At 41.7% G+C, this 27999-nt stretch overlaps 1 protein-coding gene across 1 annotated transcript; it reads left to right on the forward strand.

The window, feature by feature from the left end:
- Nucleotides 1-1773: 1773 nt before the first annotated feature.
- On the forward strand, nt 1774-23892 carry LOC311107411 (glycine receptor subunit beta-like). Its single transcript, XM_084149901.1, has 9 exons — nt 1774-1904; nt 3085-3191; nt 3837-3904; nt 8690-8916; nt 12484-12566; nt 13186-13326; nt 18191-18343; nt 20246-20541; nt 23373-23892. Exons 1-9 carry the CDS (start codon nt 1786-1788, stop codon nt 23664-23666), a joined length of 1488 nt encoding a protein of 495 aa, XP_084006027.1. The 5' UTR covers nt 1774-1785; the 3' UTR covers nt 23667-23892.
- Nucleotides 23893-27999: the final 4107 nt, after the last annotated feature.

The raw sequence follows: 27999 nt of genomic DNA on the forward strand, positions 1-27999 counted from the left end.
TTGAGAACTTTTTTCACCACTGGTAATATATCACTGGAAGATAATCATTAGGGGTAATTCTAGGTCAAGGGAATTCTGGGTCAGACACAAAGAAGTACATAAGGGGATAGGTGTCATGTCAAATAAACCGCTAACACTTCAGCTGTGTGGAATTAATAATCATGTGTGAAATACAGATGTAGGATCTTAATTTGAGCCAGTTTGCTACAGCAGGAAAATAATCCTGCAGCAACACGAAATGTGAATTATTATGTGTATTCTAATTAATGGACATTTTTGTAAAGGTTGATACATTTTTCATTAGGGCAAATCAAATTTGATATCTCAAAGTGGAAATTACAATCTTTAGAAGCCTTTTTAAAACTAAAATACACTACAAGTTTGGATTTCCTGCTGTGCAGGAACATTCTCAGCAACAAAAGAGTGATCAAGATCTGTATAAGCTAGGAGAGGTTTTAGTGCCGAGGTACAGAGTGAACCGAAGTGGGGCACAGTTCTGCTACAGCTGATGATGATCAATGTGGGAGTAGCAGACAGGGAATTCCTTGTGCAGCGGCAGAGTGTCTAGACAATGAAATGCAAGAGCTCCATTCTGGCAAATTAACTTGTCTAGGAACTAGTCTGGGTTGTAATCTCTTAATGGAATAAAGGTGTACATTGTGTTGGTGGCATCCATCAATCAATACAATTGTAGAGTGCTTTTGACACTTAACAAGTGCTTTGAATATAGTAAAATTGCTGTATTATATTCCATTTATGAAACTTTCAAAACAACAATTTCAGCAAGAGGAAGACATTAGACTTTAGGAATGCTGTGATATGGTTATTTAGCAGACACTCTTACATGAAATGGCCAATAACGCATACCACTGAGTGTACAAAACGTTAAGAACACCTTCCTAATATTGAGTTGCCCCCTTTTCCCTCACAACAGCCTCAGTTCGTCAGGGCATGGACTCTCCAAGGTGTCGAAAGCATTCCACAGGGATGCTGTCCCATGTTGACTCCGATGCTTCCCACAGTTGTGTCAAGTTGGCTGGATGTCTTTTGGGTAGTGGACCAGTCTTGACACACTCAAAGCGGTGCACCTGGCACCTACTACCATACCCAGTTCAAAGGCACTTAAATATTTTGTCTTGCCCATTCAATCTCTGAATGGCACACATGCACAATCTATGTCTCAATTGTCTCAAGGCTTAAAAATCCTTCTTTAACCTGTCTCCTCCCCTTCATCTACACTGATTGAAGTGGATTTAACAAATGACATCAGTAAGGGATCATAGCTTTCACCTGGTCAGTCTATGTCCTGGAAAGAGCAGGTGTTCCTAATGTTTTGTACCCTCAGTGTATTAATACACATTCAGTGTACAGTATGTTTATATATACTTCTCCAACCAACTGAGCCACAAGATTAAAAGTATACAGAATGTTCAAAGTTATGAATAAAATCAGGTTATATTGGTGACAGAATCTCATCAGAGTCATATCCATGTAGTACCAATCTGCTGACAGAACAATATATGTGATAGATCTAAAGCCTTTATTTACAGGAAGGGATTTAAACTAGAGCATGCAAATGTGGCTTTATAAATACATTTGATTGATATAACTAACCAAATGGGGTAGCCTTGCTACATATGTGCAAATCACCGTCTAGTTCTATTGGATGGTCAAAAAGACAACATTTGGAGAGAGCTTGCGAATGTCGACACATTAAGTGAGTTGAAGACATGAAGATATCTATTATTTTTCTTTCTCTCTTTTCAGGCTCAGTGGTTGACCAAGATGGGCGTCAAGAAGCTGGCCATCCTTCTCCTCGTCTTCTTGGTCTGGATAGAGGGAGGATCCACTAAAGAGAAAGGGACAAGGAAAGGGAAGAAGGGGAAGCAAGTTTACTGTCCTTCGTAAGTGCAGAATTTCACCCCACCTCATGAGATTCCCTGCGGCATTGCCTATTGCTCAAACTCCAAAATACAAACAGTTACTCGGACCATTTGCAAATGCTTAGTGTCTGAAAATGCAATCCAAGAAGAGACAGATGTTTGATACATTAGAAATCAGGACAGCTGGCCAGAAGAATCATCTCTCAAAAAAATAATTTCATCCCTATCCATGTTTGATGTCTTACTCTACTAAATCCTAAAAGGGATCAAACATAATGATTATTGAAATTGAAGGGAAACCTTTAATTTCATTACAATATTCACAGTGAATGCCTAAACTGGAGAGAAAACAAAGTTTTGTTGGTGGGGGACTTATGGTGGAGCAGAGGGGATACACTTTGATCAAGGGAACTGCAAACATGCACACACAAATTCCAGCCGAGCACTTTTACTCATCCTCAGTGCCTGATAAGGATTACAAAATCATATGTAATGTGCTTTTCAAGTTGAATTCCTTGGCAGAGTTCAGTTGCCACCCACGTGGACTGGATTTTCCCTCTTTCCTCTGCCAAATCCTGCTCCCGCCATCGTTCTCTTCTCAGGTCATTGTTATTTCAGCAAATCAGTCTCAGAAAGCAGAAGACGTTCCTTGAATGTTGAAAATTCTTCTAAGGTCACAACTTATGTGAATATTTCACACATACACTAAGAACCTTTGGTTGTTGATAGAAATGCAAATTATTTTCACACTATGTTCCGAGAACGTCATTTTAGGGTTGCAAGAAACATTATGCAAATGTTGTATTCAGCAACATTGTGGATGTTGCCATTTACAGTAGCTGCTGACATTAGAGCAACCTATACAGCCATTCACTTTTTAGTCCTTGATTTTCTTCAGATTGTCAAGGGAATTCTTGAGGAATTTCCTTGATTTTTCACTCTGCTATGAGAACCAAGAACACTTGCCATAATCATGTGAACATTTAACCCTAATTTTGCAGACATTCCAGGAATGCTCTGAGACCCCAAGCATCGTTTGCCGGGGAGGTCCTATTACCAAAGCTACTTGAATCATCAACTGGTAGTTCTCAGGTTATGGAAACACAAAGATATACTTCCGTCTGCACAGTTAATCCAGGAGAATTTGACCTGCTACGTAATGTGGTTTAGAGTTTCCTTCGTTTTTCTTTCTTCTTTGCAGACAGCTGACACCTGAGGATCTCGCACGGGTCCCTGAGAATTCAACCAGTAACATCTTGAACAGATTACTGATCACCTATGATCCTCGAATCAGGCCCAACTTCAAAGGTTAGCCTTCTCTCTCTCTCTCTCTCTCTCTCTCTCTCTCTCTCTCTCTCTCTCTCTCTCTCTCTCTCTCTCTCTCTCTCTCTCTTTTATTCTATCATCCAAGTTTCCATGTGGAGGAAGCTACTTTAAAGGCATTTATTGGAGTAGACCTTTACAGTAATTCACAATTTGATTTAACTCAATCTATACACACTGTCAAAAGAACCAACCCCCCCCCTCCCAGGCCTTTAAGATGTTTTGTGCCCCAATAGAATCCCCACCTGATGATGTTATGGGTCCAGGGTGGTCTTCTTTAGACCATCGCAGACCCATCCTCATTCCCTGGCATTGGCTCTGTATGCATCTCCCAGACTTTGAATGTTTGATGTGGTTCGTGCCATGTGAACTCCCTCTATGACTGCCTGCTTATTCTTCCCACTGGGCCCACATCTGGTGTTCTTCTCAAGGCCAGATGAAAGCTAGATCTTGCCATCCATTAATGTCAGCTCTCTAATCTCCGAAATTATATTTGAAGCTGTTTCTCGGGCACCGCTTCGCCCAGGGGATCAATCTCAACACGTTTTGTGTGACAGGTGAGATATTTTACTGTGTTTATGCTGTTCTAACATTTTTTTTATTTATTTTTTATTTTATTTTATTTTTTAGGCATTCCTGTGGAGGATAAAGTTAACATATTTATAAACAGCTTTGGGTCAATCCAGGAGACCACTATGGTAAGACTTCCTCACTGTGTGATAAAAGTTCCCCGTTTATCCTCCCCAAATCCTCACCTTAACCATAAGGGTAAACAACTGACCTTAGGGCATCATCTAGGGTCATCTTTAACCTACTCAAACCCCCCATGGTTAAATTCCATCTGATTAACATATAATTTAATCAATCAGTAATATAATAGTACATTATTAATAAGCATAGCTGATTCAGGAAGATGTATTGTACGCAGACTACAGTGCGTCAGACGATTTAATGGTGAATCATTATTAGGACAAAGGCTTTCATACCTCATTTATCTGATGGCTTCATTGCTGAAACAACTGTGTTTCCGAATGCTAATGGATGTAGATTAAACTCAAGGACAAGATGATTTGACCCTGACTCACTTTGAGAGACATTCAAAAGAATGCTGTTTAAACTTCCTAATAACCTACCTACTGTTGTCTTTTCATTCCACATATGGGAGGAGTAGAATAGTTAACAATCTGTTCAGTTAGCCTCTCAGGCCCTATGTAGGCTAATGGATTTGCAAGTGAGCGTTACTGTAGATGGATTTGGAATGCAAATAGACCTCCTGCACTGAGGATACTGTGCATACAGGAATGGCAAGTACGTGGGTGGTTGGGTGGATGGAAACAGCCAGCCAGCCAGCCAGCCAGCCAGCCAGACAAGTGTCTGTTAACCCATGGGCGTTGTTATCCATCTACAGTGCCTTCGGAAAGTATTCAGACCCCTTGACTTTTTCCAAATTTTGTTGCGTTATAGCCTTATTCTAAAATGAAAAATAAAAAATAAAAAAATCCTCAGCAATCTACACACAATACCCCATAATGACAAAGCGAAAACAGGTTTTTATAAATGTCTGCTAATTTATAAAAAATTAATATAAAAATACCTTATTTACATAAGTATTCAGACCCTTTGCTATGAGACTGAAAATTGAGCTCAGGTGCATCCTGTTTCCATTGATCATCCTTGAGATGTTTCTACAACTTGATTGGAGTCCACCTGTGGTAAATTCAATTGATTGGATATGATTTGGAAAGGCACACACCTGTCTATATAAGGTCCCACAGTTGACTGTGCATGTCAGAGCAAAAACCAAGCCATGAGGTCGAAGGAATTGTCCATAGAGCTCCGAGACAGGATTGTGTCGAGGCACAGATCTAGGGAAGGTTACCAAAAAAGTAATGCTGCATTGAAGGTCCCCAAGAACACAGTGGCCTCCATAATTTTTAAATGGAAGAAGTTTGGAACCACCAAGACTCTTCCTAGAGCTGGCTGACCCGGTCAGGGAGGTGACCAAGAACCCGATCTGACAGAGTTCTAGAGTTCCTCTGTGGAGATGGGAGAACCTTCCAGAAGGACAACCATCTCTGCAGCACTCAACCAATCAGGCCTTAATGGTAGAGTGGCCATTCGGAAGCCACTCCTCAGAAAAAGGCACATGACAGCCCACTTGGAGTTTGCCAAAAGGCACCTAAAGACTCTCAGACAATGAGAAACAAGATTCTCTGGTCTGATGAAACCAAGATTGAACTCTTTGGCCTGAATGCCAAGCGTCACGTCTGGAGGAAACCTGGCACCATCCCCACGGTGAAGCATGGTGGTAGCAGCATCATGCTGTGGGTTTTTCAGTAGCAGGGACTGGGAGACTAGTCAGGATCAAGGCAAAGATGAACGGAGCAAAGTACAGAGAGCTCCTTAATGAAAACTTGCTCCAGAGCGCTTAGGACCTCAGACTGGGGCGAAGGTTCACCTTCCAACAGGACAACAACCCTAAGCACACAGCCAAGACAACGCAGGAGTGGCTTCGGGACAAGTCTCTGAATGTCCTTGAGTGGCCCAGCCAGAGCCCGGACTTGAACCCGATCGAACATCTCTGGAGAGACCTGAAAATAGCTTTGCAGCAATGCTCCCCATCCAACCTGACAGAGCTTGAAAGGATCTGCAGAGAAGAATGGGAGAAACTCCCCAAATACAGGTGTGCCAAGCTTGTAGCTTCATACCCAAGTAGACGTGAGGCTGTAATCGCTGCTATAGGTGCTTCAACAACGTACTAAGGGTCTGAATACTTATGTAAATGTCATATTTCATTTTTTTCCAGTTTTTTATTTTTAATAAATTAGCAAACATTTCTAAAAACCTGTTTTTTGCTTTGTCATTATGGAGTATTGTGTGTAGATTGATGAGTTTTTTTAATGTATTTGTATCAATTTTAGAATAACGCTGTAAACTAACAAAATGTGGAAAAAGTCAAGGGGTCTGAATACTTTCCGAAGGTACTGTATGTATCACTTGGGGCCATTGAGCTTTATGTTTGCTGTTTTGCTGAGGCAGGTGTGTATGTCTGCTCCAGAGTCAACTCCTGTTCCAATGTCTTTGCACTTTATGGGGAGTGACACCCATGACAAAGCTTAGATCCTGTATCCTGGAATGGCTTGGGTTTCCACCTAAAATATTTCCCTTGGCCAGAGATCAGTGGTGTGTGTCTGCGTTCTACCGGTGCACTTAATTCCAACAGTGGGGAATTTCACACCAGGGACGATTAAGATGATGATATGCGTCACATGAAAACGATAACAGTCAAAACCCAAGAGTTAGCGGTTAGCTATATGAGAGGGAGAAAGAGTGAGACAGACAGACAGACAGACAGACAGACAGCAGCTCATCTTTTCCATATTTCCACTTAGCTGTATCCCAGCATGAACAAGATATAGTTGAATTGATGAGAAGGAGTGAAAGACAGAGAAAGATATGGAGAGAGACAGCTGGTTACCTCTAGTTCTCCATTAATCACTCGACAGGGCTTCTGATCTTTTGAAATACTGTTCTGTCATTTACACCTCAGCTATATGCTCCTCTCCGCTGCACGCCCACCTTAGTTAACACATCCATTTTCACTTTATGAGGCACAGTTGCCTGGAGAGGATGACTAATTTGATGTTGCAGCGGATAATAAATTCCCACCATGTTTTATAAGGCCTCTCCATCTTGAGTTTTCCTCTTTCATTACACTTGGTGGATGTGTTAAATCTTTGCCAAATTCACAGCGGCAGATGGGTGGTGATACCCTGCCGCAGAGATTACATTTAATCTTTAGAGATTTACAAAAGGCAAGGTGTGGAATTTGGAATGCAACAGAGGTTGGTTGAGTTTATGTCAGGGTACAGTCAAAGATAGGCCTGTTAAACGTTATGGTCAGTTGTTAAGGCCATGATACAGTGGTGCAGCAGAACATCTATTGGACATTTTGTTTCTGAATTTATATTGTGAATGAATATGGTCGTTGTCATTAAACTGATCACAATTTTAACAAGGCAACATCCATGTGCACACACACATACACACACACACACACACACACAGTTGGTGTGTTTGGGGATTATTTGACAGGTCATCCGTCTTCACGAAATGAACTAATAGCCCTTCCCTACATCTGCTCTCCAACAGAATTTGACGTACACCAAAACTCAATGGCACATAAAACGTCACTCTCAAACAACATGTTCTAAGCTCTTAATCAAGCTCTTAATGAGGCTTTTGCATCATTCCATGTTGCTGTATTGATAACCCCTTGAACCTTTGCAACACCCTTAAACAGTTCCTTTCATGTCAACATTTTGTTGGTTGATTTAAATCGAAATGCAATCAGCCTTTCTCTGCATCTGTAGAACCTAAGACTTGCATGTTGAAGTAACTTAAGCCTTGTTTACACTGCATGCCTAAATGCACAAATCAGTTTTGTTTTTCAAATCCGTTTTGGGACACTGACTGTCCGAACAGCAAGTTAGAAGTGACCAAATCAGATTTGTGTGTGTTCAGACCGCAGTCCTTTGCTGACATGGCTACTCAAAAGTTATGTAGCAAGCTAAGGTGACTGACAACAATGCCTGCCATGGAAGTCTCCCAGTTGCTTTGAATTTTCAAAATCATAATGTAAGAACACTTAAAGCCTCAAAGGATAAGATGATCCAACTTTCAAAACAAGTCCTTTTTTGGCTAGCCACAGGAGTCAACTAGCTAGCTAGGTAGCTGTTTAGCTTTCTAGCACATTAACTAATTTGTTTGTGTTCTTGTCAAACTACCACATGTTCTTGTCAAACTGTTAACAGAGTAGCTAGCAAGCCACAAGTTATGCCAAATAACAGTCTAAAAAGAACTCGAGGGCAAATACATTGATTTGACTGTTCAGACACAAGTCGCATGGCCAGGAATCAGATTTGTATCTGATTTCAAACCACCGAAGAAGGTGGTTTGAAATGTGACTTGAATGATCAGATTCCATGTGCTTTTTGGCTGTTCAGACTGCAGGAAAAATAACAGATTCGAATCGGATATGCAAAAAAAATTGGATTTGAGTCACTTCAAATTGCTTTAGACACTTTTGATCAAACTTGTTTGTTTATAATCAGTGGGTAGAGTTCATGGGAAGAAGTCAGCCATTTTGTTAGCCATCCCTGTTGATGGATAATGATGGATAGTAACCACACAGTTTTTTGACATGTAACTCCAGAAAGTCAGGTTTGCTTGTCAACCATTTATCAGTGCCCATGTCTGACTACTTTGTCTATATTTAGTGATATTTGAGCCTTGACATTAGCATAAACCTTAGCATTAGCTCATCCATTGGTTAGCATAGCCATGGGACTGAGGTTTTTTGTGTTCTGTGTTTCTCTGTGAAACTAGAGCCTTCACACAAGGATGGATCTCTCCATTTACGACAATAACTGCAGGACTATGGTTTTGCAATGCTTTTGTGTTCCCGAATGTGATAATAACAGGATTACAGAGTGAACATCTTCCTGAGGCAGCGATGGAACGATCCCAGACTCAGGCTACCTCGGGACTTTAAGTCTGAATCGCTCACCGTTGATCCAAAGATGTTCAAATGCCTGTGGAAGCCTGATCTGTTCTTCGCTAACGAGAAGAGCGCCAACTTCCACGACGTCACCCAGGAGAACATTCTCCTCTTCATCTTCCGCAACGGTGACGTCCTCATCAGCATGAGGTGAGTGTTGGCATACAGTTAAACATTTTGACTGATTTATTTTCCTATACAGGTGATGCCATTGAGATTTGAAAAATATATTTTAGCAGAGAAACTTCCAGAAGTATACATGTGTATTCCTAATCATCCTATGGCGTATGGTCAATTATTCTACTTTGTCTAATGAGTGTGTGGCTAATCACGGTATAGCTATCTGAACATACAGTGCCTTGCAAAAGTATTCATCCTCATTGGCGTTTTTCCTATTTTGTTGCATTACAACCTGTAATTTAAATGGATTTTGATTATGATTTCATGTAATGGACATACACAAAATAGTCCAAATTGGTGAAGTAAAATGAAAAAAATAACTTGTTAAAAAAAATAAAAAAATTAAAAAAACGGAAAAGTGGTGCGTGCATATGTATTCACCCCCTTTGCTATGAAGCCCCTAAATAAGATCTGTTGCAACCAATTACCTCCAGAAGTCACATAATTAGTTAAATAAAGTCCACCTGTGTGCAATCTAAGTGTCACATGATCTGTCACATGATCTCAGTATATATACACCTGTTCTGAAAGGCCCCAGAGTCTGCAACACCACTAAGCAAGGGGCACCACCAAGCAAGCGGCACCATCAAGTCCAAGGAGCTCTCCAAAAAGGTCAGGGACAAAGTTGTGGAGAAGTACAGATCAGGGTTGGGTTATATAAAATTATCAGAAACTTTTAACATCCCACGGAGCACCATTAAATCCATTATAAAAAAATGGAAAGAATATGGCACCACAACAAACCTGCCAAGAGAGGGCCGCCCACCAAAACTCACGGATCAGGCAAGGAGGGCATTAATCAGAGAGGCAACAAAGAGACCAAAGATATCCCTGAAGGAGCTGCAAAGCTCCACAGCAGAGATTGGAGTATCTGTCCATAGGACCACTTTAAGCCGTACACTCCACAGAGCTGGGCTTTACGGAAGAGTGGCCAGAAAAAAGCCATTGCTTAAAGAAATAAATAAGCAAACACGTTTGGTGTTCACCAAAAGGCATGTGGGAGACTCCCCAAACATATGGAGGAAGGTACTCTGGTCAGATGAGACTAAAATTGAGCTTTTTGGCCATCAAGGAAAACGCTATGTCTGGCGCAAACCCAACACCTCTCATCACCCCGAGAACAGCATCCCCACAGTGAAGCATGGTGGTGGCAGCATCATGTTGTGGGGATGTTTTTCATCGGCAGGGACTGGGAAACTGGTCAGAATTGAAGGAATGATGGATGGCGCTAAATACAAGGAAATTCTTGAGGGAAGCCTGTTTCAGTCTTCCAAAGATTTGAGACTGGGACGGAGATTCACCTTCCAGCAGGACAATGACCCTAAGCATACTGCTAAAGCAACACTCGAGTGGCTTAAGGGGAAACATTTAAATGACTTGGAATGGCCTAGTCAAAGCCCAGACCTCAATCCAATTGAGAATCTGTGGTATGACTTAAAGATTGCTGTACACGAGCGGAACCTATCCAACTTGAAGGAGCTGGAGCAGTTTTGCCTTGAAGAATGGGCAAAAATCCCAGTGGCTAGATGTGCCAAGCTTATAAAGACATACCCCAAGAGACTTGCAGCTGAAATTGCTGCAAAAGGTGGCTCTACAAAGTATTGACTTAGTTATGCACGCTCAATTTTTTGTCTTATTTCTTGTTTGTTTCACAATAAAAAATATTTTACATCTTCAAAGTGGTAGGCATGTTGTGTAAATCAAATGATACAAACCCCCCAAAAATCCAGTTTAATTCCAGGTTGTAAGGCAACAAAATAGGAAAAATGTGTTTTTAAAATTGGAGAGTGGTTGCTCTCCTTTAAGCCAGCTTTGGAGACAGCCATTTCCTCACAGTTACAGTAAACTGGGCCCTAACAACCTAATCAGATTCATATGAGGTATAATCAAGTCCATACCTTCATTGTTCATTCAGAGTGCTTTAACATTGTTATCTGATGGCTCACAGAAATTGCTGCACTATTTTTAAAAGAAAGCATTTTTATTCTAGTAGATTTACTGGTACTGCCATGCACTAGCAAATTAAACATAGCTTTTTCTAAAATGATTTTGGAACTCAGACCACAGCAGCTAGAATAAAATCATTATTTTGATGCAGTGTCATAAAATCTACCTCAGAAAGTTATTTGTGACAACTGCTGATGAAAATATGGTACTTTTATGTTAATGTTCACTCTGGTAAACTTTGTTGAAGATACATTGACTATACAGCTATGTAGATGAACAAGATACATATATATTTTTAGTACTAAGTTAATACACAACATCCACCAGGAATCATGTCATGACATCATTTGTGTTTGTGTATCCGGTGCACACAGAAATCTCTCTGTAATACTTTAATGCTGCTTTAGGGACTTAGAGTAATCAGAGATTTGGAGACGTGATACATCTGTTGAGCCTTTTTACTGATCTGGAATGACAATATTCTATGTCATTAGTGAGAGTAATTTCCACAGGATGAGAATGCAAAAAACCTATGACAGCCTGTATTTTCCCACAATGCCCCACTCCACTCCACCCAGCCTAAGGATTAGCACATTAATAATACTTTCCCCCACTAATACTGTCCAATGTTTATCTCCCCAGTCAGTTCTCCCTCTACTCACTGTATCTGGAGCCTTGACATTAGTATTGTCCTTATAAGTCGTGTGACAAGGTGGCACTAGCTGCTGTAAGAACTACGTTATGGAGAAAGGAGGATGTTTAGTCCTATCACACTCCCAAGTACTGAAGCTCGGCTGCTCGGCTGCTTACTCCTGATCCCATATTGGATACCCTATGTGTATTTTCAAGTCACTCAGGCTAAAAGCTCTGAGTCATTCCCCAAACGTACTGTGTTGTTGTGGTGATGTACTCTATGTACTGTGTATACAGGATGGGGAAAGCTGTCAAAATACTAAAATAGCACTCCTCTAAAGTCTCAACCAAAACCCAAAGCTTTCATGTGCAAATGGCCGGCTGGGAAATAAATATGCAACTCTAAACACAATAAAGGTGCTGCCCACATTAAGAATGTATTTCTGCATGTGAGGAAGCGTCTTTTTCAATAATTCAGCAGTCGCCATTGTCTCTTAAATGATATAGCTTTGCGGTATTGATGAACCGATTTGGGAGGAAAGTTTTTAGACGACAGTCTGAATCCCCAGCAGCTCTGTAATTCTCGTTCTGCGTCCATCTAGCTCACAGCTCATACTTACATTCAAGGACACAGACATTTATAATAAATGTTTCAATCAATTTGACCAGTTTAGCCAACTTTTCACTAGAAGGAAGCATTTTATTGCGGTAGGTCACATTGAATCCAACCTCAATCAGATAGATCTCAATGGGTTTTAAAAACATTCATCATTTCTAATTATGTCCACAGGCATAGGGTGGTGTTGGCTGAAGAGCAACATGACATGATAACGAATCATCAATAGCGTTAATGATGAAATCGTTGCAACTAACAGTCATTAATTGCGTTAATATTGATATTCTAATTGTAAATGGTGTGTATTTTATTTGCATCATTGTGGTTCTGCATTTTGCCAGGTTGTCTGTCACTCTATCCTGTCCTCTGGACCTGACCCTGTTTCCCATGGATACGCAGCGCTGTAAGATGCAGCTGGAGAGCTGTGAGTAACTGATAATGGCTCAGTTTCACATGACCATATATGGTATCTGTTAGAGAGCGAGAGAGCTATAGTTATTCTTGAATTCATGTAAAATATGTTTTGCAGTCACAGACCAATTGGTTTCATTTATGCATTGTTGTTACTGTCTGTTACGTGTTGTGATGTCTTTCCTGTTGTCTCTTTCCTGTCTCGTTTTATTTATTTATTTAGCGCTGCCCTTGCCCTTCACCACTTCCCAGGCCGTCATCGTAAATAAGAATTTATTCTTAACTGACTTGCCTAAACAAATAAAATAAATGTAATCACACTAGCCAATGTATAGGACATGTAAATCAGTCTATATTTCATGTTTGTTAGGGAAGGATTACAAGTAATTAAAGATGACTACTGAAAAATCTTCTTATTAGCAGAGTGTGATTACTATTAATTGAAAAATGTACTTCAAACAACATTGAGATATAGTTTAATCATGCCAGGATGGAGATTTATATACAGTATTAACTGTTGTTGACGACGACAATGTGTGTTTGTGTGTTTGTGCGTGCGTTTGCCTGTGTGCCTGTGGATGCTTCCGTGTGTGTGTATATATGTGTGTGTACTCGTCTCTCTGTGTCTACAGTTGGCTATACGACGGATGACCTGCAGTTTATGTGGCAGTCAGGGGACCCTGTCCAGATGGAGGAGATCGCCCTTCCCCAGTTTGATATCAAACAGGAGGATATAGAGTATGGAAACTGCACCAAATTCTATGCAGGGACAGGTATGCCCCCCATAGGCATGAAATACAAGTATTCTGTTTTCATTTGAGTGAAAACTATGGCTGGGATTTGCCAGGGACTTCACGATACGATATTATCACAATACTTAGATGCTGATACGATGTGTATTGCAATTTTCACTATTCTATATGTATTGCGATTCAATACTGTGATTTTATTGCTATTCCATTGCTCACCATATGTCTGCTGCAGAGGGACAAGAGAGAGCCATGAGAAAAACAGTTTTGATCAGTCATGGAAATAAAATAGGGCGACAGGTACCCTAGCGGTTAGAGTATTGGGCCAGTAACCGAAAGGCCGCTGGTTCGAATATCTGAGCCGGCAAGGTGAAAAATCTGTCGATGTGCCCTTGAGCAAGTCACTTAACCCTAATTTGCTCCAGGGATGCCACACTACTATGGCTGACCCTGTAAAACAACACATTTCACTGCACTTATCCGGTGTATGTGACAATAAAAACATATATTTATTTTCTGTACTTTAAACAAATTGGCTCCCTATTTCAAAAAAGAAGATGGAGAACAAGCTATGAAGGAAAAATACTGGAGTTTTGGTGCAGTTACAGCCAACTAGCGCAAAATAATATTGCGATATTGTCAAAACGATACAATACGATATATCATCAAAAATAATTTCCCGATATGTAACTGTATTGATTTTTTCCTCTATCACTAGTGAAAACTGTGCTAACAACAGGTATAAGGCATTATTACGTGTCATAAGCATGTACAAATGGGTTTTCAAATCAACTGTACTTAACATGCCCATAATACGGTCTACTAGGTGCATTGCACTATAGGCCTGTACGGACAGACATAAAAACGACCTACTATATTTGACTCATTATTTTTTAAAGAATATGCGATGAAACCATATTGGCCTGCTCTATTTTACTCATGCCATACTCTCCCTTGCATTTGGCATCGGTTGCAAAGCAATAGTTATTGATACAAAAATTAGAAATTAGCACAGTGAGAAATCCTTTGAACCAATGAACTTCCAGTCTCCTGATTAAGCTTTGCCATTAACTAGAGCGTCAGAGACTTTAATGAGCTTGGCTTAACAATGTAAGGATCTGGCTTTTCCATTTCATCCATTGCTTAATTATTCCATGTAAATTGAAATGCTTCCGTGGCTCGATACTAACGCTAAGATATTGTTTTCTCATAAACTTCAAAGACTCCAAAGGCCTCAAAATAAACATTTACGTCATTTAGCAGACGCTCTTCCAGAGCGACTTACAGTTAGTGAGTGCATAGCTTTTTTTTTCTTTTTTTTCTCATACTGACCCCCGTGGGAATCGAACCCACAACCCTGGCGTTGCAAGTGCCATGCTCTACCAACTGAGCTACACGGGGCCCAGTGTTCTAGGTTACTTTTCAATGTTGTATTTGCATGTGTTACATACAACGCTTCTTCATACTATCTCTGTAAGTTCTTCATTAATGAGAACTGTAGCACAATTTTATGTAGCTAATGTATCTGACTAGCTTTGGCCAAAGCTTAAAATTCTGTCTCTTACACTTCTCCTGCAGTTGCATTGAAGAAACACACAGTACCCTACATGGGTTCTCATGCTCAATATAGCCCTGAGATATTAAAACTTTGATAGGTCACGCTTCGCTAAAGCACTTTAAAAACCCAGGCCTTTCCTCACCTGTCAGTGTGAGTAGTTAAATGTTAACTCTAAAAACAAAGCAGCGAGTGTCACTGGAGGTTAGCATAGCACCGTTAGCGAAAGGCCGACACAGTTAGCACTCAGTTCGAACACGACCCCAGCACACTCACACAGGGGAGCAACGCAGCTGGCAGCGAGGCAACCTTTAATGGGGTTGTTGTGACGACCCAGCGAGACACAAAGATCACCGGTGGGAGCCCGTTCTTTAGCATGGCACACACAGAGAGATGGAGGTGGGTAAACATTACCTCAGTATGTCCACCCTAAACCCCTACAGCGTCTCAAAGCCTGGTTTAAGTAGTATTCATTTTCTTTCAAATGCTTTAAGTATTATATTGAGCATGTTTGGAGTGCCAGAAGGGCAGAAGGTTTGCACTTCTGGGTGGGGGGGTGGTTGGTGGGGGGGGGCATCACTGCAGGGTCCACCTAGAGCAGGGTTTCCCAAACTAAGGGTCGCCTAATTAGAAAATGGGGTCACGAGAGAAACTATTTTTGTTTTTTGTTTTATTAAAAAAGAAACCATTGGCCATTTATTGCATCACTTTTTTTACGTTGTGGGGTTGCAAAAATGTTTTGATATCAAAATGGGGTCATGGGGAACCCCTGACATAGAGGAATGGCAGGGGCATCGCTACAGGGTCTACTTAAGGGAAAGATAGGTGCAGGAGCCAGGGAACAGGGTGTGAAAACACAAGAGACATGTTTAAAGGTCCAATGCAGCCTTTTTTATCTCAATATTAAATCAATTCAGGGTAACAATTAAGAACCTTACTGTGATTGTTTTCAATTAAAATGGTCAAAAGGAACCAAAAATAGCTTCTTAGCAAAGAGCAATTTCTCAAGCAAGATTTTTGCAGGAAGGGGAAAACTGAAAAATAGCTGTTATTTGCAGAGAGGTTTGTAACAATTTTTCTTACTGATCTACTAACTAATTTACCTACTACTACTTGCTAATTTAGTTATTGATGTCAACAGGCAGGGCAAAACTCCATCCCACCAAAACAGTCTTTTCAAACCTCATAGAGTGGAAATATATATAAAACACAGGAAAATCACGTTTTTGCCTGCATTTGACCTTTAATAAAGTTACTCCAAAGCAGATAATGAGGGAAAGAAACAGTGAAACAGCAGTCTGTCTGGGAAGTGAGATATCATGGTTATTCATAAAGGCAATTAAACAGCAGATCATTATCAGAGAGAGCGAGAGAGAGAGAGAGAGAGAGAGGAAGCTGACAAAATTGAGCGAGCGAGCGAGCGAGAGAGAGAGAGGAAGCTGACAAAATTGAATATGCCAGGGGCTGCACCTCCCCTCTTCTGTTCCTAAAAGAATAATCCAAGAGGAAATAGCCCCCGGTGTTAGACGAGTGTGAGAACATGCACATTTAGCCTGGAATACAGTGGCTTGCGAAAGTATTCACCCCCCTTGGCATTTTTCCTATTTTGTTGCCTTACAATCTGGAATTAAAATTGATTTTTTGGGGGTTTGTATCATTTACGCAACATGCCTACCACTTTGAAGATGCAAAATATTTTTAATTGTGAAACAAACCTTTCACAGCAATTACAGCTGCAAGTCTCTTGGGGTATGTCTCTATAAGCTTGGCACATCTAACCACTGGGATTTTTGCCCATTCTTCAAGGCAAAACTGCTCCAGCTCCTTCAAATTGGATGGGTTCCGCTGGTGCTTAGGGTCATTGTCCTGCTGGAAGGTGAACCTCCGTCCCAGTCTCAAATCTCTTGAAGACTGAAACAGGTTTCCCTCAAGAATTTCCCTGTATTTAGCGCCATCCATCATTCCTTCAATTCTGACCAGTCCCTGCTGATGAAAAACATTCCCACAGCATGATGCTGCCACCACCACCATGCTTCACTGTGGGGATGGTGTTCTCGGGGTGATGAGAGGTGTTGGGTTTGCGCCAGACATAGCGTTTTCCTTGATGGCCAAAAAGCTACATTTTAGTCTCATCTGACCAGAGTCCCTTCTTCCATATGTTTGGGGAGTCTCCCACATGCCTTTTGGCGAACACCAAATGTGTTTGCTTATTTTTTTCTTTAAGCAATGGCTTTTTTCTTGCCACTCTTCCGTAAAGCCCAGCTCTGTGGAGTGTACGGCTTAAAGTGGTCCTATGGACAGACACTCCAATCTCCGCTGTGGAGCTTTACAGATCTTTGGTCTCTTTGTTGCCTCTCTGATTAATGCCCTCCTTGCCTGGTCCGTGAGTTTTGGTGGGCAGCCTTCTCTTAGCAGGTTTGTTGTGGTGTCATATTCTTTCATTTTTTTTTATAATTGATTTAATGGTGCTCCGTGGGATGTTCAAAGTTTTGGATAATTTTATATAACCCAACCCTGATCTGTACTTATCCACAACTTTGTCCCTGACCTGTTTGGAGAGCTCCTTGGTCTTCATGGTGCCGCTTGCTTGGTGGTGCCCCTTGCTTAGTGGTGTTGCAGACTCTGGGGCCTTTCAGAACAGGTGTATATATACTGAGATTATGTGACAGATAATGTGACACTTAGTTTGCACACAGGTGGACTTTATTTAACTAATTATGTGACTTCTGAAGGTAATTGGTTGCAACAGATCTTATTTAAGGGCTTCATAGCAAAGGGGGTGAATACATATGCAGCACCACTTTTCCGTTATTTATTTTGTAGAATTCTTGGAAACAAGTAATTTTTTTTATTTCACTTCACCAATTTGGACTATTTTGTGTATGTCCATTACATGAAATCATAATAAAAATCCATTTAAATTACAGGTTGTAATGCAACAAAATAGGAAAGACGCCAAGGGGGATGAATACTTTTGCAAGGCACTATATAGGGTATCTTGATGATGATCCATTCTCTCTCTGCTTGTCCTTAGTCAAACTCTTGGAAAAGACTTGTTCATTCTTGTGATTTCATTCACAGACCGACAATAGCAATGATAGTTAGTTATCACAACAGTCATTTAGTGGTCATATTATTGTCTACCCAAAGTCGTTTTAGATGACTTTGTTATGAATGTTTAATCCTACCGGTAGCTTGAAAAACTTGGTACACTTTAGTTTGTGAATTTACATATTACACTCATCCTAAACCAGGGATGGCCAACCCTCATCTTAAGGGTTTTGCAGGCTTTTGTTCCAGCCTTGCTCTAAAACACTATCTTTACTCCTCTAGGCTACTACACGTGTGTGGAGGTGATCTTCACCCTGAGGAGGCAGGTGGGCTTCTACATGATGGGTGTCTATGCCCCCACACTCCTCATCGTGGTCCTCTCCTGGCTCTCCTTCTGGATCAACCCTGATGCCAGCGCTGCCAGGGTCCCTCTAGGTATGAACTTTAATCCCTATTCTAACCACTGACCCTTAACCCCTATCCTAACCGCTGACCCCTAATCCCTGACCCCTAACCCCTATCCTAACCACTGACCCCTAACCCCTATCCTAACCACTGACCCCTAACCCCTATCCTAACCACTGACCCCTAACCCCTATCCTAACCACTGACTGACTCATAACCCCTATCCTAACTACTTACCCCTAACCCCTATCCTAACCCCATGTCACTGTGTCTGACTGTAGCTAGTCTCCCATGTCACTGTGTCTGACTGTAGCTAGTCTCCCATGTCACTGTGTCTGACTGTAGCTAGTCTCCCATGTCACTGGGGTGTTGTCTGAATTTAGCCTCAAAAATCTAAACTGAATCACGCTACGTTTCATTATTATTTTGCTTGACTAATTTCGAGGCTAGTCTGACTTATTGAGGCATCAAATGCAGCCTAATATGGCCATCCATTTGACATCACTGCATGATGACATGAGAGTGCTTTCCACTTTTTCATATAGTCTAGTGTCCCATTTTATTGTTTCACTGTGTGCCTGAGGGAGTGAAATGTGAATAGCAATGGAACCATCCATTGTCAATCCACAGTCTCCCCTACGTGATACATAATATATCATAAAACAATTTATGTTGTATGAGTAACTCGCCTGGTCCATCATAAACAAGCTTGCATGAGTCAGAAATGTCAACTTCTCCCCCGTGTGACGTCACTTCATCCATTCTGATGGGTTTGGAGAGAGCTGTGTGGATAAGAGGACCATCCATTGTTACTCCCCCACTCCCACCACCGCCATCACTACTACCTCCTCCTCTGTTTCCCCTCCAGCTGTTAGTCACTTTCGTCCCATCCCTCCATCTCCTCTGGAGGGCCACCTCATGACACCTCAGTAAATGGGATCAGCACAGGTCAGTCATCTCCTATGTGTGTCCATTTACATATGGCATTCATTCACCTCTGTGTGTGTGTGTGTGTGTGTGTGTGTGTGTGTGTGTGTGTGTGTGTGTGTGTGTGTGTGTGTGTTAGCGTACATGTGATTAGATGTGTGGAGTACTTCCATATACGCTTCCTACTATGTGTGTCGGTGTCGGACACATTTTGTTCCCACAATACATCAGGGGACAAGCGTCAGCAAACAAAGCATTATGCTGTTTAAACAGAGACAACACCTTCCCTGTGTTATGTAAAATAGGCCAGCTTGCATGCTGGGATGAAAAGGATTTCAGAGCTCGGTGAACTCCGATGGGGTTAGCTAATCATCCGAAATAAGGACCTCATGCTTTTATTTCGAGATTTTTATGCAGTCACTTATATAACGGCCTAGATTAATTGGCCAATCAGAGAGGAAAAACAATAGAAAATAGCTCTTTATTATCGGTGGCTTTGTGAACCCGCTTCATCACTAGAATGAGGAAGGGAGAAGGAAGGTTCATGGGTAAAGGAAGGTTCATGGGTTTATAATTGGGCTCTTAGTACTGTATATCCTGGGATATGGGCTTGAATGTGAGTGTTTTATTACCACTGCCTAGTCCAGGTGATTCATATATCCATTATTCTGTACTGTACATCAGGGGTATTAAATTCCAACTGTCGAGGGCTGCTGTGTCTTCTCCCTGCTATTTACCACTCACCTGGTTTAGATCAAAGACTAGACCTTTGATTTAAAGGCAAGGATGAAAACGTGCAAATACTGCGACCCGCAAGGTCTGAAGTTGAATCTCCTTGTCTGCTGTGCATTCTATGTTGAGCATTAGAGAGTCGAGTCCAAATGCTAATTTGCGATCCTAGGACACCTCTAGAAGGATCCCCAACGCTAAGCTCTGCTCTCCTTCCTTTGATGTTTAGTTGACAAGGTCACCTCTTCCCTCCCTCCCTCCCTGTTAACCTCCCAGGGATCCTCTCGGTGCTCTCCTTGTCTTCTGAGTGCACGTCCCTGGCCTCAGAGCTGCCCAAGGTGTCGTACGTGAAGGCCATCGACATCTGGCTGATCGCCTGCCTACTGTTTGGCTTCGCCTCGCTGGTGGAGTATGCCGTGGTGCAGGTGATGCTCAACAGCCCCAAGCGCATCGAGGCCGAGAAGGCCAAGATGGCATCCAAGGTAAAGGCAGAGGGCAAGGAGAAGGCGGTGGGCAAGAACAACACGATCAACGGTACCAGCGAGACTCCCTGTCATGTCAGCACGCTGCAGGTGGGTGAGGGAAAGGTGGGGAGGGGATGGGTGTTTGTGGGGAATGAAAGGGGGGTGGGGTGGGGGGGGGGGGGGGAGTTGTGTGTGTTGCTTGTGTACGTGTGTTCGCTTTCATAATTAGAAATAGGATGAAGTTGTCACCAGACACTGATCTAAGTCAGGATGAAGTTGTCCCTAATGGATACAGATGCTTACGTGTGTGTACGTTTGCGTGCACGTGTGTACTCGTGTGTGCACTTGCTATATCCAGACCACTTTCCTCACACTTAGTTGAATGACGAATGGTTAACCTTGTCCCTAGGCATGATTAGAGTGAAGTTAGCAATCTAAATGCTAAATAGATTGGACGATCCAATCATTCATAAATGCTAACATCTTCTGCACTCTAAGCCTGGCACGGATAAAGATTGACACTCAGGTACAGATTTCACTCCTGAAATTTTCTTTTAAATCATACACTTCATTGACATTAATTGACATGGTAATGTATGTTAGTCAAGACTTCGAGAAGATTACACTAGTCCCCAGAGATCAAATATGTTTTCTTATCAAACGTAAATCAAATGAATGACGATTTAATGAGCTTAATGGTTAGAGTGAAAAACTAGCAACTATATGATTTGTTTCTAATTTGCCCTGTAGCCCTTGAGGCAAGTCGATGAGAAACTCTTTGACTTTGAAATTTGGGTTTTTAGAAGCTACTTCCCACAGATTATTTTGTATTTAGCAATCTATTGTAGCAGCATGTCGATTCCCCAAAGAAAACACAAGAGAAGACTTCCAGAATCCAGATTACAGCTCCAAAACAACAACATTAGGGATATTTTGCCACTGTCTATGGGTGCCATCAAAAGACAATGCAGAAGATAATTGTGTATCTGTTGCATTCTCATCTCATTCAGAAAGAAACTGCCAGACACCACACCAATGCAAAACACCACTGCATGGTCAAAATGGCACCCTTTGTACAGTGGGGAAAAAAAGTATTTAGTCAGCCACCAATTGTGCAAGCTCTCCCACTTAAAAAGATGAGAGAGGCCTGTAATTTTCATCATAGGTACACGTCAACTATGACAGACAAAATGAGGAAAAAAAATCCAGAAAATCACATTGTAGGATTTTTAATGAATTTATTTGCAAATTATGGTGGAAAATAAGTATTTGGTCAATAACAAAAGTTTCTCAATACTTTGTTATATACCCTTTGTTGGCAATGACACAGGTCAAACGTTTTCTGTAAGTGTTCACAAGGTTTTCACACACTGTTGCTGGTATTTTGGCCCATTCCTCCATGCAGATCTCCTCTAGAGCAGTGATGTTTTGGGGCTGTCGCTGGGCAAAAGTCTTCCCAGCCTGGTGCAGGTCTACAATTTTGTTTCTGGTGTCCTTTGACAGCTCTTTGGTCTTGGCCATAGTGGAGTTTGGAGTGTGACTGTTTGAGGTTGTGGACAGGGGTCTTTTATACTGATAACAAGTTCAAACAGGTGCCATTAAAACAGGTAACGAGTGGAGGACAGAGGAGCCTCTTAAAGAAGAAGTTACAGGTCTGTGAGAGCCAGAAATCTTGCTTGTTTGTAGGTGACCAAATACTTATTTCCCACCATAATTTGCAAATAAATTCATTAAAAATCCTACAATGTGATTTTCTGTAAAGAAAATTCTCAATTTGTCTGTCATAGTTGACGTGTACCTATGATTAAAATTACAGGCCTCTCTCATCTTTTTAAGTGGGAGAACTTGCACAATTGGTGGCTGACTAAATACTTTTTTCCCCCACTGTATATGCTGATATATATGGACATCCAATAATGATCAACCCCATGTGTCTCGCAACCCAGCGTCACTCAAAGTGTCTCTCGAGTAAGATCATATACAGAGGAATGTAGCTGATCCATCGCTCTGACGTTTGAAGCATGACACCTTATGCGCTATCTCCATAGGGAATGCACAACACAGCCAATGTCTTCAGAACGTAGGCATGTTAGCACCATCCTACCCTCCAACCACACTAGAACCATACAACAGAATAGATCTGACTGAAACCACACCAAACGGTCCTGACAGGGTTGGCAAAGCACAGTCATAAATTAACTTGTCAGAATGTCACACGAATTAAGGTATTCCTTGATTGGAGGAGGTTGGAGGACAGGCTTTGAGACATACAAAGGGTATGGCAAGCATCATTGCACTTCCTTTACAAACTGGAGCCAGACAAGTCCTTGACTCCTCCATCGTCTCCCCGTTCTCCTGGTAATAAGGGCCAGGTGGTCAGGTGATCTGTGGCAGCCATTTGCATTCCTCATGAGCTTCAACAACTCCTTTTATGAATGTGACACTGTGAAGTCTCTGGAAATGACAAACAGAACAGGGTATTTGAGTTTCCCCAGGCTCCACTCGGGTCAGCTTATCACTACTGTCTCTCTGGCTCTGGCCACTATGGCTCAGCATTGGTGGTTGGCAGTAAGGGAGGAGGATGACATGGGATGTGATTAGAGCTCTAGCTGACTGCTGGCTGCCGAGATGTATGATGCCATTAGCTGAGAGAAAGTCAGAGAGCTGGAGAGTGACTGGACGGGAATGTTTGGAGTAGTGGGAATAATGAAATGTTTGCAATTGCACCCATCACTACCTCACCACCAATGCCATTGTGCACTTGAGCAAGGCACTTAACCTCTAACCTGCTCAAGGGGTGCTGCTTTTTACCTGACCATATGCTCCCCACAGCCTTCCGTGAATGTGTGTGTGTGGTGTGATTGTTGGGTGGGTACTCTGTCAGCAAAAAGCCACTTTCCCATAAACAAAGTTATGTTTACCACCTTTCCCTTTTCCAGGGGGCAGAGACCCGGTGCAAAAAGGTGTGCACCTCCAAGTCGGACCTGCGCACCAACGACTTCAGCATTGTGGGCTCACTGCCGCGGGACTTTGAGCTTTCGAACTTTGACTGCTACGGGAAGCCCATTACCTTGCCCCATGGCCTGAGCAAAAGCCAGGCCAAGGCCAAGAAACGTCCGCCGCCCAAGCCCGTCATTCCCTCAGCCGCCAAGCGGGTCGACCTCTATGCCCGAGCCCTCTTCCCCTTCTCCTTCCTCTTCTTCAACGTCATCTATTGGTCCGTGTACTTGTGATCAGGGATGGAATTGAAGGGCTAGTAGAACACACCTTTGCTTGTGAGCATCTCGTATTTTGATCCATTCTTCCTTAAAGTTATTTATTTGTTGATCTGTTTATATTAATCTATATACTAGAACAATCATATCATCCATTAATTCATCATTATTGGCACTAGGAAGAGCAAACATCCATCACAGGTGTAATTCGTGAGATGAATGGTATAAATTATTTGACAATTTGAAAATCAATAAAGAATAAAAAATAGAATACTGTTGTAGTACTTAGTTCAAGGAAATCATAAGAGAAATTACAAATAATTGTAAATTGGTCTCCATGTTTAAGCTAGCAGGGTTTTAACGTAGACAGTCCCAGAATTCCAAAATGCATTCTGATATGTTAAATAAATTGCATTGTGAAACCCAAACGTATTATGTCGAACTCTCTCAAACGCTCCAGAGAACCGCACCAGGGTACCGCATTTCATATGTGAAAACACCCTAAAAATAGATAAAATAAATAATTTATTAAAAATATTAGTGTACATAGCCAGATCCTCTGCTTTTTGTCACTAAGAGCAGGAACTTGCTCGCAAGATTGATAAGATGGCATCGGCACAAAGTTTACAATTGCATGTTAAAAATTGCTTATATGATTTTAAATACAGTATATTATATCTATGAAAGTTTATTAAAGCTACGGTATGTAACTTTTTGTGCGACCCGACCAAGTTCACATAGAAAAGTGAGTTATAGATCTGTAATTCTCATTGAAAGCAAGTCTAAGAAGTGGAAGATATGTTCTATGTGCGCTATTTCTATGCTTCCCGTTCTTAAATTTTGTTTTTGCATCTTTTACTTTCGGTTTTGTACACCAGCTTCAAACTGCTGAAAATACAATATTTTTGGATATTGAAAATATATTTCCCAGCGGTTTGGATTATACAATGATTCTCTACACTGCTTGTTTTATCACATAAACTGAAATGAGGCTAACTGTAATATTAAATACTAAATATTACCTTTGATATTATGGTATTATTTTCTCTCTAAAAGACCACTGTTGATATGTGAAAAACTGTGTCCTTGTTCAGATGGTTATATGACATTGCCACTACGAGAATTGTACCTTTTGACAATCTCACATATCACTACATGTTCAACACCATATATCATGTGTAAATGGGTTAACAAACTGACCATGTATGTAATTTGCAAGTTTACAATTTACAAACTAAATAAATGTTTATATGACTCACACAATGATGTATTTGTGATATTATTTGTAGTAGTCTAAATCTGTCTATCCCTATACACATTTATCACAGATTTTCCACAATGACTAAAGAATGTGAGATTAATCTAACAGTATACCCATTGCTCATTAAAGTAAACTCAAGGATTTTTCCAGATATCTGAAAAATAACCCCCTTCCCCTAAATTATTCATATGGTATCAAAAGGTTAACTTCTCCTCATAAAAACAGACACATTTGTGATAGATCAATCACAGTAAGTTTAATAAATAAAATCAAATGTTATTTGTCACATGCTTCGTAGACAACAAGGGTAGACTAACAGTGAAATGCTTACTTAAGGGTCCTTTTCCAACAACGCAGAGATTTTTGTATATATAAAAAATAGACATAGTGACAGAAGGAATAAATACACAGGGATAAGAGGTAATAACATGGCTATATACAGGGAGTACCAGTACTGAGTGGATGTGCAGGGATAAGAGGTAATAACATGGCTATATACAGGGAGTACCAGTACTGAGTGGATGTGCAGGGATAAGAGGTAATAACATGGCTATATATATACAGGGAGTACCAGTACTGAGTGGATGTGCAGGGATAAGAGGTAATAACATGGCTATATACAGGGAGTACCAGTACTGAGTGGATGTGCAGGGATAAGAGGTAATAACATGGCTATATACAGGGAGTACCAGTACTGAGTGGATGTGAAGGGATAAGAGGTAAAAACATGGCTATATACAGGGAGTACCAGTACTGAGTGGATGTGCAGGGATAAGAGGTAATAACATGGCTATAAATCAAATCAAATCAAATCACATACCACAGGTGTAGACATTACCGTGAAATGCTTACTTACAGCCCTTATCCAACAATGTATTTATTTTTTAATAAAAAAGTAAAATAAAACAACAACAACAAAGAAGTGTTGAGAAAGAAAGAGCAGAAGTAAAATAAAATAACAGTAGGGAGGCTATATACAGGGGGGTACCGGTGCAGGTAGTTGAGGTAATATGTACATGTATAGTTAAAGTGACTATGCATAAATAATTAACAGATTAGCTGCAGCTTAAAATGATGGGGTGGGGGTGGGGGGGGCAGTGAAAATAGTCCGGGTAGCCATGATTAGCTGTTCAGGAGTCTTATGGCTTGGGGGTAGAAGCTGTTGAGAAGCCTTTTGGACCTAGACTTGGCGCTCCGGTACCGCTTGCCGTGCGGTAGCAGAGAGAACAGTCTATGACTAGGGTGGCTGGAGTCTTTGACAATTTGGAGGGCCTTCCTCTGACCGCCTGGTATAGAGGTCCTGGATGGCAGGAAGCCATCTATATACAGTGTGGAAGTGTGTGTGTGTCGTCAGTATGCATGTGTGTGCATGTTATGTGTGTGTTTGGGCGTATGTAGTGTGTGTGTGTGTGTGTGTGTGTGTGTTTGTGTGTGAGTGTGTATGTTGGGGTGTCAGTGTAAGTATGTGTGAGTGTGTGGGTAGAGTCCAGTGTGTGTGCATAGAGTCAGTGCAAGAAAGTTTGTTAAAAAGGGTCAATGCAGGTAGTCCTGGTAGCCAAATGATTAGCTATTTAGCAGTCTTATTTAGAAGTCTCAGCGTCCTGAGGGGGACGAGGCATTGTTGTGCCCTCTTCAAGACTGTGTTGGTGTGTTTGGACCATGTTAAATCCTTAGTGATGTGGAGACAGGAACATGAAGCTCTCGACCCGCTCCACTACAGCCCAGTCAATGTGAATGGGGGCGTGCTCGGTGCTCCGTTTCCTAATTGTGGAATATCTATCCATCTTCCCAGTGGGCAGAACCTAGTTGAAAAGATGTCAGTATAAGGTCTTATTCTGGTCGCAAACTGATTGAAAATGACAGGCTTTTTAGGTCTTTTTCTGACCACCATATGCCCAGTTGGTCATAATTGTGACCTCTATCTGACCAGCTGGTCATAATTCTGACCACTATATTATGTACTGGTCATAGATCTCATCCTAACCTGGTAATAACCACCTGACTACAGCTTATTACCTGCTGTAGAAAGTATTGCAGAGGATAAAGTTGGATATTGAAAACATTGTTCATTACATTTCTATTTGTTTCCATAGTCACCAATTAAAGTTGAAATCTGCAACATATTCTTACATTTAAAATAGATCAAGCAATGGAAAAAACTGTCATGAACCCTGCGTCCTGAGTCTGTTCCTGCCTGTGTTGCCGTTTTTCTGCTCTGTATCTCCTGTTTCCTGAAGGTTCCTGAACGCACCCTGTCCGGTTGCCGGGCGACATTGCTAGGCGGGTGATCTCTCGATTACCCGCACCTGCTTCTCATCAGCCTCGGCACACCTGGTCCTGATCATCACCCCTTCATAAGCTCTGACCTGACATCCATTCCCTGCCGGATCGTTAGCCATGAACAGTATGTTTTGTCAACGTATCAGCCTCTGAGTTACTAGCGTTAGTTTTGTTGTTTTGCACCTTGTTGGCCTGCCGTGTACTTACCTCCGTTTTTTTCTGTCTACAGTCATTCTCCCGGAACCTTCACCCAACCCCTGCCTGGTTGTCGGCGGCTGCCGTGCCATCATTGGATCTGCCACTTCACCTCCACCAACTAATCTCCGCCGCCCGCTCCGTCTCCTGGATTATTCTGCATCTTTTTTGAATTTGTAAATAAATACTCACCATCGTTCAACTCACCTTGTCCTGGTCTGCTTCTGGGTTCTGTCTTAGAGAACCGTGACAGAACGATCCGGCCAGAAATGAACCCAGCGGACCTGGACTCTGTTCGCCATGCCATTACCCATCAGGAAAGGATGTTGGGACAACACAGCACGGCGCTACAGGAGATAGCGTTGTCGGTTCGGAGTTTTTCTACCAGTCTGACGAAGATCCAGGCTCAGCTCAGTTTGCCGGTGGAGAATCCACCACCGGTTTCACCCCTCTCGCCTGCCGCTTCTGGAGCTGTGCCCTTCCGTGAGCCCAAGGTTCCGACGCCTGATAAGTATGAAGGGGATTTGGGAAGATGCCGTTCCTTTCTTATGCAGTGTGGATTAGTGTTCGATCTACAGCCCCACTCTTATGCCACAGACAAGGCTAGGATAGCCT

The sequence above is a fragment of the Coregonus lavaretus genome (assembly GCF_964263955.1).
Source record: "Coregonus lavaretus genome assembly, chromosome: 32".
In the NCBI taxonomy this organism is placed as follows: Eukaryota; Metazoa; Chordata; class Actinopteri; order Salmoniformes; family Salmonidae; genus Coregonus; species Coregonus lavaretus.